We start from the raw sequence: 14451 nt of genomic DNA, 5'->3' as shown, positions 1-14451 counted from the left end.
ATTCAGGACCGGGCAGTGGCTGAAGCTCAGGCTGGATCCTGTCTGCCTAGATTCCAGCCCCAATTCCTCCACTCAGACCCTGGGGACGTGCCTGAGGGCCAATTCCCTCATCTGGAAAGTGAGAATATTGACAATCACCATCTCATGGGGTCATTGAGAAATAAATTTTATTTATACACACAGACATGCACAAACTTAAATAGACATACATTTATTTAATAGATTTTTTTTTGCAAATGGTGGTATCAAGCCATATGTATTCTGCAACCTTCCTTCCCCACATAACACTATTTAATGGGCATATTTTCAAGTGAGCGTGTAAAGATCTACCTCATTCTTTTAAATGGTGACGTTGAATTCCATCGTGTCCTTTTTATCCAACCAGCCTTGTGATGATGGACATTTAAGTTGCTTTTACTTCCAGCCATTGCTGTAGTTAATATCCTTGTACATACGTAGAACAGATTCCTAGATGTCCAGAGGACGTCCTCCGTTGTCCAGACTGCCTTCCCAGAGAGCCGGGCTGTTTATGCTGCCTGGCTGGCTCTTGGTGATCTCTGCCCAGAAAGATGCCTTTGCACGCCTGGAAGGTGGGCTGCGGGCACGGGGCTTCCTCGAGGCCCCCGGCTTTCCTGGAGTCCGGGGATGCCCTTTCCCCCTCTGCTTTACAAAACTAGAGAGTAGGACGTTTCAGTAATGGGCTTTGGATTTTCACTTGGAAACAGGGCCAAATGTGTCAGCTTGGCTTCCTGCTCTCTCAAAGATGCCTTTCCCCTGCCAGACAGCAGTGAGCCAGGGCCCAGCCGGCCTTCCTTGGCACCGATCACCGTCCAGAGAACTTTAGCAGAAGTGTCTCCTTCTTGCTCCAGGCGGCCGGGCACAGGGGCTGCAGCGGCTTCCCTCAGCTGTGAGCTCCGAGGGGCTGGGACCAGGTCCCTCTCCCGTTGGAGAATCCCAGGCTCTCAGCGCAGGACCCGGCCCATGTTCGTTCACACATTCAACAACTGTTGAGCACCTGCTGTATGCCAGGCCCTGTGCTGGGTGCAGGAGAGGGTACCCAGAGTCCCTGCCCACACCAGACCCCCTCCGACTCTGCACGTGTTTGCTGGAAAGGATGGTTGACCGGACGCCTGTGGTTTTAGTTATGAGATGGGATTTGTTGAGGAGGATGGGGGAGGGAGGCTGAGGATAAAAGGGAAAAAGGATTTGTTCTTTCCCAGAGCGGCTTTCCGCACGCAGCCTGCTTCCTGCTTTCTAAACCAGAGTGGGTCAGAGGGCCTAAGAATTGTATGGGAAAGAATCTCCCTCTTCTCTAAATAAACAAATTCCCAGAAGAGCCACGAGGAAGGGTCACATCAGTGCTCTCCAGGCGGAGGAAAGTCTGTCGCAGAACTTCGCTGCTGTGGCTGCCCTACCCCCAAGGCCTGGAAGACACAGCAGGATTGGGGTAGAGTAGCATGAGGGAGGGGGCTCTTAAAGACAAGGTGGAGGGGGCTCTGCAGAAGGAGGTTGGAAGCAGAGCCTGGAGGAAATGCAGGTGGGGACATGTTGGGGTGGGGAGGAGCGGCCCTAGGAGGACCTCAGATGCTGGGCTCCTGGCCTTGTACCCCTGGTGGCCAGCGTGGGGCGTGGCACGTGTCCTGTGGGCCTTTAATAAGCATTTGATGAATCAAGAAACGGATCAAATAACTCTTCCTCCCCTCTCCTCTGCTGTGTTTTCCTGGTAGCATTTGTCACTTTCTGGAATTATTTGCCTGCCTGCCTGCTTGTTCGTTGCGTCTGCCCCGTAGGAATGAGGCCCCAGCAGCAGAGCCTGTCTGCCTGGTTCCCCTCCTCTCCCTGGCGCCTAAGATAGTGTCTGGGTGCCGGCTCTCTCTCTCTCCCTGAACCGAAACTGTTACAAGATTGTTGTAAAAGAAGCAAATCGACCATTTCTTCCCTTTCTTGCCATTTTGTCTGGGGCCTTTGCTAGAAGCAAGATCTGTATCTGAAAATCACTCCCAACATCCCATCCCATTTCCAGTTTCCCTCCTTGACAGCTGTCACTGCCCACCGTGTATTTTCCGTGACTATCTTATCGTCTGTCTCCTCCCACTAGGATGCAGACTCCTTGGCAGCAGGGATTTTGCGTCTTCGTCACAGCTGAGTCCCCAGGGCCTAGAACAGGGCATGGCACATAAAAGTGCTCAATAAATGTGCACTGCGATTCATTGTGAAGTGAATGAATGAGTCACAGACCCTAGAGAAGCACTGTTTAATTTGGAGTCTATGACTGGGCTTCAGGGAGTCTCCCTGAACCTCCAGAAGTTGTATGCAAATTTTTGTGCATATGTGACTTTTTCTGGAGGAAGGAAGCCTGCACTCTTCCTAATCTCAAAGGGATGTCCGTGACCCTAAAAAGATGAAGGTGATCTCTCCTTGTACATGCCCTTTGTAAACCCACCTCTAGCTATGTGGCTACATGGTGCAGATATGGGACACTGCGATCATCACAGAAAATTCTGTCGGACCACACTGTTCCAGGGACTCCAGAAGTTCCAGAGGGGTGTTTTCCTTTCTCCACACCAGCCATGAGCCGGACCATCTAATTCCCCCTAGCAAATATTTGACCACCATCCTTATTACCAGCTAAGAAGAGAGTATCGCTTATCCTCATCTGAAAATGCCCCTCCAGGAGCAGAATTTGATGTGATTGTTCAGAGACGAGACCAGAGTGACAAGTGGAAACCCAAGCTTAGAAGAATATGAGAAGAAAAAAATAAGTAAAATGTGGGGAGGGAACATGTAGAGGGTGTCTCTCATTTACAGTGATGTTAAGAAGGTGGGAAAGTTGGAAATTTTCCTAGATGTGACTTTACATTTGAAATGAAAATTTTAAATTCCTTCTCTACTGAAGCCCCTTAACAATATATTCCAAGGTACTAACCGACAGAGTTTCTGCTGTCCGTGAATTGTTCATGTTTCTTTGAATGTAAGAGAGAGATTCTGATCCCTAATTAAGCAGCTGTCTGCATCATTCTGGCCACAGGAGCAGTCCTTCAGCGATCTAGGGGCCAAGTGCAAAGGGTCCCGGCACGAGGAAGTCATTCAACGTCAGAAAAAGGCCTTATCTGAGCTACGTGCGCGAATTAAAGAACTGGAGAAGGCCAGCTCATCGAGTGAGTTTCCCCCTTTCCAGTCGCCCCCTCCGCTCTCAGAGCTATGGGCCCAGACTCTAGGTTTCCCTTTGGGGATTGACCGATTTGCCAGGACCACCGTCTTCTAAACCCATCATCTCATCACTGAAAGGAGGTCATAATACAAAAAAAAAAAAAAAAAAAAGATGGGGCAGACATGATGTCTCAGTCACGGGCAGGTGGTAATATTAAATAAATAATATTTCATGAAAAACTCACTATATTGTCCTTTTTCTCATTTTACTGTGGCCCGGTAGAAACTTTGTCACAGACTGACATTGTGCAAAGATTGACCTTGGGGAACTTCCTGTAATAAATACCCTGTTTAGAGGAGATAGGGCTCTCAAGAAACCAAGCTTCCTGCTGGGTGGAGCACGGGCTAGGACCCAGAAGCCTAGGTTCAAGTTACACCCCCACACCTGTGGCTGAAGGTTTACCCTCAAAGCCTCGGACCTGTGAGGCTGCAGTCTTATACTGGCTGTGTGTCCTTGGACAAGTCAGTTCACCTCTCTGGGCCTCAGTTCCTCGCCTGCCAAGGGAGGATGGTAAGGATGAAGACCGGCCCCTGATAAGCATCCAGTAAACAGCAGGGGTGATGATTACATACAATAACTTCTTCCTGAGCCTTTCTTTTGAGTCTAAATTATTTCTTTTATAGGTCATAAGGACCACACGAATGAACCATTGCTAGACATAAAGACTTTCAGATTGGATAAAAATGTCCAGAAAATACTGGATATACAACCTGATTCGCCAGGTGTTTCAAGAATAGAGATCCGAGCGGTAACCAAAGAACAAACTTGCCTCGTGGTGACTGACACGTGGGGAGGGTGGGCATGAAGGCAGACACTAGCTGTGTGCCCAGCACCGCCGTGCCTGGCCGTGGCTTGGGGCCAGGTCCTCCCTGATGGGCTAGCATCTATACTGACCAGCATCCCAGTGCTTGGCCGTCCGCGGTCCGATGTTGGAGTAGAAAGGCAGCGTCCCATTGTGCACAGCATGATGTGTCATTGCACTGACACTGGCCAGATCCATCTCGGGACCCTCCTTTTCACATCACGTGTTAAATTCTGCAAAACATATTCAACAGGCTAATTTACGCCATGAGTTTGCCAAAAGTTTGCTTTTTGCTGTAAACTGAATTACATGAACACATAAAGGGTAGCAGGAGGGAGCCATGATGATTAAGGGGACGCAAGGTCTAGAATCAGAGACCGGTTCCCTAATCCCAGCTCCGCAAGCTGTGTGACCTTGGGTGGGCTCTTAACCTTTATGGGACTCCCCTGCCCAGCTGTAAAATGATGGTGGAAAAACTAAAGGAGATAATTATGTAAAGTGCTTATGCCAGTGCCTAGCTCATAGTCAACACTTAATAAATGACGGCTGTTATTATTATTAAGTAGTGTTTAAATAGTATTATTCAAGAAAGCCTCCCTTCCTTAGGGCATAATTTGATTTGCCAGGATTTTCGAAAGTAATTTGACTGTTAGGTTGAAGGTGCCCTGTCCCCTAAATGGATGTTTGATGGGGCGTTTGATTGACACATGACAATGGACAGCTCTGCTCTGCATTAATTACGGGATCTAAATCCTGCTGCAGCTGGATATAAACCATCCATGGACGTTAGGAAGAAATAACAAAGTCATCCTATCTGCAACAGCGTTCTCTCCAGCCATTTTTCTAGACATTTGTTAGAGATGGGAGTCTTCAGAAATGTGTTGGTTTTCCTGGTAAAATCAAACCCTCATTCTCCGAGGTTGGGAGTGGAGGGACCGTCTCCAGGTGGGGAGCTCATATCCTGATCCTGCTTCGAAGAGTTACCTTCTTCTGGGGAGAGACCCCTCATCCCACCACTGACACACAGAGCCAGAAACCTCCCAGTTCCCAATCCTCCAAAGTTGGCCACAGTTAGAATTAAAAGAGAAGGAGCAGGAGGAAGAATAGCTGATGGGAGAGGGTGCAGCTCAGTGGTGGAGCGTGCTTAGCATGCACGAGGCCCTGGACTCAATCCCCAGTATCTCCACTGGAATACATAAACCTGATTACGTGCCCTCCCCCAGTGAGTAAATAAGTAACAACAACAAAGAATAGCTGACATCTAAGAAGTGCTTACTGTGCGCCAGGCGCTGAGCTCAGCCCACTACACGCAGTGCCTCATTTAACCCTCGCAGCAGCCTTGTGTCATAGTTACTATTCTTATCCCCATTGAACAGATAGGAAAAGTTAAGGCTTCTAGAGGTCAAGTGCCCCACCCAAGGTCACAGAATAAGGAATTAGGAAGCCTGGACTCTGTCCCTGGTGGTCCGTCTGCTAGCCTGCAGAGACGGGGGCGGGGACTGTGTGACTGAACTCGAAGCCCAAGCTCCTCCTCAGTGAGCCTCCCTCAGAAAAAGAGGGGGGACCTGGAGGGGCACAGAGGACGCAGCTCAGGGGAGCTGGAGACACTGAGCGGTGTCCCAGGTTGTTTTTGCAGTAGGTCTGCCCTTACTGTCATCTGCGAAAGCCCTCTTTATTCTTATTGAGATAGATAGAGAAATATGTCCACTCTTATCTATCACAGTCACTTAGGGGCCTTTATATTTTTGTAGGTTTTTTTTTTTAATCTCAAAATTTGCAATGTAGCCAACACATGCCATGGGCTAAGAGATGCTGATGGGAAGCACTTAAAACCCAATGCTTTTTTAATTGAAGTACAGTCAGTTACAATGTGTCAGTTTCTGGTGTACAGCATCATGCTTTTAATGAGGTCTGTTATTTGTGGGCCTTCAGATCAGTTCCCCGTTCAGGCTGGGGGACCTTTCCATGCAGTCAGCAGCCAGCTGGCTGGCTGGGGTCTTAGCGAGCACACAGCTGCAAACACCGCTCTGCACTGTCTCTGGGAAGGGTCTAAAGTGATGCCCACCCACCAGGCTCCAGTGCCAGGAGAAAGTCTGGCCAGATTTTGTGAGGGTGTAGATTTTGCTACATAAAAATGAGATGCCCTTATTAAAAGGAGGGTGGCTGTTTTCTATTTAACTTTCATTCATTCATTCAACAAACACGCCCACTATGCACCACTCTGTGCCCGGTGCCATGCTGGGCACACGGAAGGAGACAGTAAGCAAAAGCCACATGGTCCCCATTTCTCTGGAGCTTGTCATCCAAACCAGGGTTTCTCGACCTCAGTGCTGCTGATTTTTTGAGCCCGCTAACTCTTTTGGGGGGGAACTCTCCTGTGTATCATGGGGTGTTAAGCAGCAACCTTGTCCTCTACCTATGGATGCCAGTAGCAATTACGACAACCACAAACGTGTCCAGGCATTGCTAAGTGTCCCGGCAGCGGGGGAGGGTGGGCAAAGTCACCCCTGGTTGAGACCTGCTGGTCTAGAGGGGAGACAGACGGTGAACAAAGAACGGGACAAGTGATGTGTCGTTTCAAAGAGAGTTGCGCTCTGAAGGGGTAGGAACACAGTTATAAGGCAGCAGTTCACAGGGGAGTCAGACTGGATTTAAAATCGACTCTCTTGAGTTATTCAGTAAACTTCCAGTGTTCGGTTATTCTTTGGGTTATTCTTCTGGATGTAGAAATTCGTAATAGAATGCCAAGAGTTTTTATTTCTTCTTCTTTTTTTTTTTTTTTTTCCAATTTCAGCCTCAAAATGGCCTTTCCAGCCCAGGGCCCATCCTGGCCACTGAGAAGTTAGGGAAAATGGACATGGCTGAGGCTTTAGATCTCAGTGAAAAGCTGGTATGTGCATCCAGCATCATTTCCCTTCCTGTCCAAACCTGCTTCCCCTGCAGGCAGTGTTAACCACGGGATGGTTTAACTAAACATCAACCCTGCAGACAAACTTACTTGTTATAATAGCTCTGCGGGACCTGTCTGCGATCCCAGCATGGGTTGGAAATTGCATAGCTGAATTCCTTGAAAAACTGGGTAGTAAGAATGAATGTTTGTATCTGTTGTCATTTTTTGCCCCTGTTCTCAAAAAGGCATAATGTAAATGGACGCAGGGGGGAAATGAAAGTCGTCCTAAGAGCCCGAGTTGCACTCGTTACAAAGCATGTGTTTGTCCTCTGCAACTGCGGAAAAGGAATGAAACAGAATTAGACGTTTGCCTCCTTAGAGTGGCCACCAGCGGCCTGGGGCCAGGCCTCTTATCTGCGAAACGCTCTCTCGTAGTACATGGATATGAGCACAACGCTGGGGAGTCTGATGAACATCAAAGACATGTCAGGTCACGTGTCCATGAAGTACCTCTCCCCCAAAGAGAGGGAGCGAGTCAACCAGCTTCGACAGAGAGACCTGGATCTGGTGTTTGATAAGATCACCCAGCTCAAGAACCGGCTGGAGAGAAAAGAGGAGCTTTTGAGAGGATATGAAAAAGACATCGAACAGCTCAGGTACCGCCTGGGGTCCCCGCGGCAAAGGCCCAAGCATCTTTTCTCCCAGCTAAACCTCGGGGCGGCAGCAGACCGGTAGGACTGGAACAGGAGGACAGAGGCCTGGGTGGGGGTGGGGGGAGCGGTGACAGGGGATGATGACCGGGGCCTGACAGAGGCAAGTCTCTGGGTGAGAAAGCAGCGGTTGAAGTGCCCTACTCTCTCTGAAGCGATCAGGTGCACCTTTTATGAATCTGCCTGATGTTTCACCACGTGTGTGCTTTGCACGATTCCATCGTGTTTTCCGTGGCATCAGCTCCCCCACCCTCTCTGGGAAATTGGGAGGGGCTGGTAGCATAACCTTCGCCGGCCTCACGCCACACTTACAGAGATGATTAGCTATTTATTCTGTGCTCTTCTCCCCAAATCGTCATCATTCCCTCCCGCTCATAATGAAACCACTAAGTTGGGTGTATCCAGGAGGGTTTTGAGAAGCTCCCAGGTCAGGGACACTGATGGTGAGTGAGAAAGAACAGACTTGGTCTCTCCCGTGCGCTCAGGCAGAGCAAAGTGTCCGTCCAGATGTACCAGTCACAGGTGGCCAAGCTGGAGGACGACATCTACAAAGAGGCCGAGGAGAAGGCGCTGCTGAAGGAGGCCCTGGAGCGCATGGAGCACCGGCTGCACCAGGAGAAGAGGGTCAACAGGGCCATCAGGCAGCAGAAGGTGAGAGGCCCCTGCTTGGAGCAGAGTTTCTGAAGCTGCCTCCTGGCTCCCTTTAGAAACGGCCAACTGAGGTCCCAGGGGGACCCAGAGGATGCAGAATGCATTGACCGATGCAAAGGAAGGTGGCAGAATAGTTTTAGCATCAGACAGATTCAGGTTTAGACTCTAGCTCTACCATTTACTGTGTGACTTCAGGCAGGTTTCTTAGCCTCCCTGGGAATCATAGTTGAGCTCATCTGTATTCTTTTTAACTTTTGATCGTTCGTGTATTTTGTTCTTGCTATTCAGATAACTATTTTTCCTACCAGTATTAATTGAGCTATAATTGACATACAGCAGTGTATTAAATTTAAGGTCTACAGCATAATGATTTGACTTACAGACCTCATGAAATGAGTACCACAATAAGTTTAGTGAATATCCTGAATTTCTTGAAGTGGTAGCTATTGTTCTTAATTTTATTGTTCTGCCAGGTGCTGGGGATACACAGATGAATAAGCTCTCTGAGAGTAAAGATTTGGGTTTGCTCTTCTGAGTGCCCAGAGCGTAGTAGACACCCATTAAATACTTGGTGGATGGATGGATGAATGGATGGATGGACAGGTGGATGGATGGATGGATGGATGTCCTTGAAGAACATATCCTTTAGTGCAGAACATATGGGTAGAGAGCTGACTTCTGGCTGATTTAATGGAGATCCAGAGGAGGGCACTCAGCCGAGCCTAGAGAATTTAGGGAGTGGTTTCCAAGTGGCGATACCTGCACTGAGTTGCAAAGGAGAATTGGTGGACTTGCCCACCAAAGGGATGAACAGGTGTACACTCCAGGCTGTAGGAGCCACAGAAGACAAGCATGAGGATGAGGGATTTGCTTCCTGGCATGAACTTGGTGGGACCATTGGCTTGAGAAACCAAGACTGAGACTCAGGCTGGCGATCCACCAAAAGAAGCCACCTCCTCCCCTCACCCTGGTATCTCATCTGTCACAAGGCACAGGAGTCAGCCAGTCCCAGGCTCAGATCCCTCCACTAAGTAACTGTGTGACCTTGTGCAAATCCATCCCCCTCTCCGAGCCTTGCCTTCCTCATTAGTAAATGGGCATAACAGCACCTGCCGTGCAGGGCTGCTGTGAGGACTGCATACAGTGCAGGTATCCCTCGCTGTCCAAGCTCTCTCTGTCTGAGCTCAGGAGCCAAATGGTTTCAGGCGCTGAGGGGTACTCGCCCTGCCTGTAAAGCACACAGCCCAGGGCCCGGTGCTCGACAGACAGGTGGATGCTGCTCTTCTGCCTGTGGCTGGCCGCCCACATGCATGGTCTGGGAGGTGAGCGCTGCCTCGGACCCAGTAGAACCTGCTGCCGAATGCTCCCCCCACGGCGAGGCAGGCATGAGCGGCCCCCAGCAGCAGCTTCGGAAGCTCGCCGCAGCCCCGCGCTGCACCAGGGGTGGCAGGGGGCTCCCCGGGCTTCTTCGCAGTTTACGTCCATCGCCGCTCACTCCTGCAGGCAGCGGCGTGTCTCTAGGCCCACTGGCCACCGCAACAGCGACTCCTAAATAGTCACTCTCCCTCGTCCTTAACTCCTGCCTGAGGTAGAGCAGGTCTCAAGGCGGGGATCAGGCGAAAAGAGGAGACCAGCGCAGGCCCCGTCTCCTGGTGCCTGCCATCAGCAGGCCCTGGGCCCCACCCGTGCTCTGCCACCATGATCAGGGTTATCAGTGCCTCTGCTAGCCCTGCCTGGTTATTGTGACGATTCCCATTTTACAGATGAGGAAACTGAGCCTCCGAGAGTTGAGACTTGCCCATGTTCACAGAGTAGCAGGTAGACCGAGCCCAGACCTTGCCCCAGATCTCTCAGACCCTGGTTCCTGCACTCTCTGCAGGCCTAGCCTCAGTCTCCCCCTTGTAACTGTTAGTCTTTCTGATTTGGGGTGGTGTGTTTGTGCATGTGTGTATGTGTACGTGCTGTGTGTGTGCGCGTGGGTGTGTGTTACCTGCATGAGCTCTAAGGAAGCCAAGCCATAGAAGGTCATAGAAGGACGCCCTCCTCTTCAACCAGGAAGTGATGGTCAGATGAGTTGCTTGCAGAAGCGTGCCCTCCACCCTGCAAACCTTCCAGGCGCTGGGTTTCCAGGCAGCAGGCCCGCCGGCTTGTAGCCCCAGAAGTGAGTGGCTGTCCTGCTCTGAGGGAGCCCGGATGTGGCTTTTCTAGCGCTCACCGCCCTGAGTTAAACATCACAGGCCTCAGTCGGCTCAGTGGGGCTGCCTCAGGCAGAGGACAGATTCCTTTCTCACCAAGCGATGCCAGGGAAAGCTGGGCCAGTGAGAGTCCCGACTCTTCCTTTGATGTGCCCTCTGGAGAGCTCACCCGTCCCCGGAGCACCCCACCCCCAACCAGGGCTTGGCGCGCTAGGCCAGGCCGCAGAGCAGAGACACCAGACCACAGAATGGGACGGCAAAGGGCCCAAAAAAGGCCATTGTCATGCACTGAAAACCTGAGGATTTACATAATCAGGCTTCACATGCATTATTCATGGGCTGCCTCATTCATACACAATGCAGGGGACGTGCCAGCCTGCTTGGCGCTAGACATCCTTCAGCCGAGAAGGATCTGAAATGGCCAAGTGAAACCTGTGTCAGGGTCCCCAGACAACGCGGAGACAGGGAGCTTTCAAATTTGTAGAATTCACCGTTTGGGGAAAGATTTATACAAACCATAGCCACAATCACGGCATCACCGATGGCATCTTTTATTAAGTGCTTACAGAGCAGCAGGCACCTGGTCCACAGCACACCCTTCCTCTCACCCGTCAACCTTGCCAGGGATGCTGGCGACTGTAGGCCCGTTGGAGAGAAGGGAGGCAGAGTTGACAGAAGGCACCGTTCCCTGGCTACTTAGCAGCAGAAACAGGATTCCCGCCCACCTGCTGCCCTCCCCAGCCCACGTTCACTTCCCCACACCCCTTCCTCTGCAGCCCCCTTACCAGGGTGTCCCCCTTATATTCTCTCACCGTTGCCCCTGGGGTTTTCATTCCAGGACTGGTTTGCATTTAAGGCTTGTTATTTGTATGTTGTCAGAAATCCTTGTTTGACAGGAAGAAAAAATAATAAATGTTTATAGTTTGGTTGGATTCTCAAGGACACTTATATACATCTGTCCTGGCTGGCATCAGTTCCTTCCAGGGAGTATGTATATGTATATTCATTTTTTTAATGGAAATTAACAGAAAATAGAATTCCTTTCTTCTAAATTTTACACCTAGTATTTTCACAAGAAGCCTTAATTTTTTTAGTCTCCTGTAGAAAAACTTCAAAATTGTTCATCTGTTCATAGACACGGCATGGTTGACATATTGGGAGATAATATTACTCACCTTAAGCTTCAGAACCCCCCTCAAAAAATGTAGTTTGTAGTTTTGGGTTTTGGGGTTTTTTTTTTATAGTTTGTAGTTTTAATGTTTGACCATCTCTTCACCAAGCAGAACTTTCAGATTCAGAAGTCATCCTTCCACACATAACATACCTTTGGCAGTGAAAATGAGACTTGATGTAAAATGCTGTCAAAACCTCAGTGCTGGGCGTTCACAGAGAAGCTGGTGGTCATCGCCCCGGACTCTGGAACGCCCTGGGGCCCTGTCCCGGGTCTGTGGCTCTCTGCATGTGGCGGAGGGGCAGTGACCGTGGTCCAGAGTGCGCTCCCCCTAGTCCACCTCCCGCATCACTAGAGAAGGTGGCAGAGTTCAGAGGTCAGCTCTGGAATCAAATAGAGTTCAAGCCCTACTTCTGCCCCAAGTGACCCTGAGTAAGCGGCTTGCCCTCTCTAGCTCAGGTTCCTCAACAAAAACCACCAAAATCGTGAACAGGGGGCCTGCTTGGTGGGGCAGCCAGATGCCTGCAGTGCCAGGCACATCGCACATCGCAAGCCCGCTTACTAACGTAACGGGTAAACAGACGCAGCTCATGGGTGGGTGGGGATTCCTGTATTTCTTTCAGGGAGCTTCCTGCCAGCTGCCGCTCTCCACAACCCCCCAGACGCTCTCCCCGGTCCTCGCAAAGCCGGCGCGGCTCTTGTGTGAAGCTCTTTTCTCCTTGGTGAATACGACCAGGGCTGCAGCCAAGAAAGGACCCCAGACACTATTTTGTGAATGGGTTAAGGCTGGGATTTTCAATAGGAAATTTTTAAATACACAGAAGTTGCCATTTGAGAAGCACACACGCCCTTTCTTAGCCCTTTCTTAGGGCCTGAAGTGTGAGAAAGGCTCAAGTGCACTGGCGGCTTCTGGAGGCTGCTCAGTTCTCCTGCCAATCAAGTCTCCGGCCAATCAAATTCCAGCTAAGAGGCACCGCCACATCTTTGCCAAGATATCAGGCAGGAGCCCCTAAGCTTCCCTCTGCTTCACTTGCTCAGATCCCTCATCTTTAAGATGAGAATAAAATAGCACCTAACCCACAGGCTTCGATTCAACAGGAGCTAGTGTACAAAACTCTTAGCACATAGGACCAAGTCGGATACATGCTCTCCTACCATTATCCTTATCCTCGCTGTTCTGTTAATCTCATTGCAGAGTGGGTATAGCTCAAGTGGTAGGGTGTGTGCTTAGCATGTATGAGGTCCTGGGTTCAATCCCCAGTACCTCCATTTAAAAAGTTAAATAAACCTAATTTCTACCCCCCAAAAAAAATCCCACAGTCTATTAAACTCATTATTTTCCTAGATTTCCTTGGGCCTAGGTATCCTCAAGATCCTGGTTTCCTCTGTGCCATTGTGTGTTTCTGAACAAGAAGGAGAAACTGGCAGATACGGTGTAGGAGTGGGGTGGTGCTCCCCTGCCCACAGTGATGAAGCGAAATGTGGCTCGGGTGGAGCAGCAAATGGATAGAAGCTGCCCAGAGAAAAAGACCCTCCCCCGCCCCCCACCCCTTCTGCCCACCAATTCCAGGGAGTCTCAATGTCTCCTAGAAGCCTCAGAGGCGTGTCCCTGAAGGGAACAAGTGAGGACGCATTAAACACTCTCTGGCTCACCTGATGTTTTCACTCAGGAACGTTTAACGGATCTCGAACAGAGAAATGGCAAAGAATCAGCACCTTGCAACTGTTCCTTCAAAGAGAAAGAGAGGCAGGTATGGAGAGGTTTTCTGACCTTGCAGCCAGACACAGAATAGATACAGTATTTTCAAAGGGTAGGAGCCTATGGAGTGTAAATGTGGGTGTGGGCGGCCCAGGGAACCTCCACACCCTTCCCCTCCCTTCCCCTCCCCCAGCCCAGCCCCCACCCCCGCCTGCAGCCTGAACAAACGCCCTAAGGGATTTAGTATAAATATGTCCTAAATATTGCATGGTGCATACTCACACTAAAAAAATTCTTTGGTTTCATTCTGAAAGTCCAGTTTAACTGGGCATCCTGTATGTTACCTGGCAACCCCGCCAACAAATGTTTACCGAGTACCAACTAGACACCAAGGCGGAAGGCAGGAAAGCAGGTGTCGCAAGATGGCAGCCCACAGATACACTTTATTTGGCTCATGGGATCTTTTTTTTTTTAACGTTACATTTCAAAATAGGGCACTTTCAAGGAACACTCTGGATTTCCAGCTTCCCTGGAAAACTTGGAAAATCTGGACATGAGACACTAGGCCCACGTCCCACAAGCCCCGTAGAAAGGCACTGGGCAGCAGGTTTGCTGCTGTCCCCACCCGGCTCACTTCACCCACTTCTTTTACTTCCCTGGCCCCTGCAGGCATCCGGGTGGCAACTCCAGTGGATGCTCAGGGCTCTCCAAGCAGTCCCCTTCCTGACACCCCCGCACATTCACTTGCAGAGCGTCAGTCTACAAGGGAGCCCCAGCTCCCTCTCACTCTTGCGTCCCCAGTGCTTAGAGGACTCTCTTTCTTCAGTGAACCATCCCTGAGGTGCAGAGTCTTGAGGAGATCAGGAAATGCCATAGTAATCAGACCCCAGGGGAGCAGCAGGCCCCGGGATTTTCGGTGATGCTGGCTTTCAGACAGGTCCTGGCCGTCCCCGCCAGGGAGGTCAACCGCCGTGGCTTCCATTGCACCTCAGCCACTGGGTGGAAACTCACCAGTCACCTGCAGCCTCTTCCACTGACCTGAGAGGCTCTACTTCCCGCTAACGCAGATCTGTCCTCCAAGAAGTATACAATGGCCCGTGTAGCCTCCTTAGTTGACCAGCC

At 50.3% G+C, this 14451-nt stretch overlaps 1 protein-coding gene across 2 annotated transcripts in view; it reads left to right on the top strand.

Annotated features, from left to right (window-relative positions):
* The window catches only part of FHAD1 (forkhead associated phosphopeptide binding domain 1), a 123816-nt gene that overhangs the window by 104621 nt on the left and 4744 nt on the right, over positions 1-14451 (top strand). Inside the window, exons 27-32 of one of the 2 annotated variants that reach the window (XM_072975337.1) lie at positions 3029-3158; positions 3835-3959; positions 6808-6903; positions 7339-7559; positions 8099-8264; positions 13301-13381. In XM_072975337.1, coding sequence (XP_072831438.1) covers positions 3029-3158; positions 3835-3959; positions 6808-6903; positions 7339-7559; positions 8099-8264; positions 13301-13381 — 819 coding nt within the window. The remainder of the gene's footprint in view (positions 1-3028; positions 3159-3834; positions 3960-6807; positions 6904-7338; positions 7560-8098; positions 8265-13300; positions 13382-14451) is intronic. The other variant, XM_072975338.1, reaches the window with a different exon arrangement.

This window comes from Vicugna pacos, chromosome 13 (genome assembly GCF_048564905.1).
Source record: "Vicugna pacos chromosome 13, VicPac4, whole genome shotgun sequence".
NCBI classification, from domain to species: Eukaryota; Metazoa; Chordata; class Mammalia; order Artiodactyla; family Camelidae; genus Vicugna; species Vicugna pacos.
This window is presented reverse-complemented; position numbering and strand designations above follow the sequence as displayed.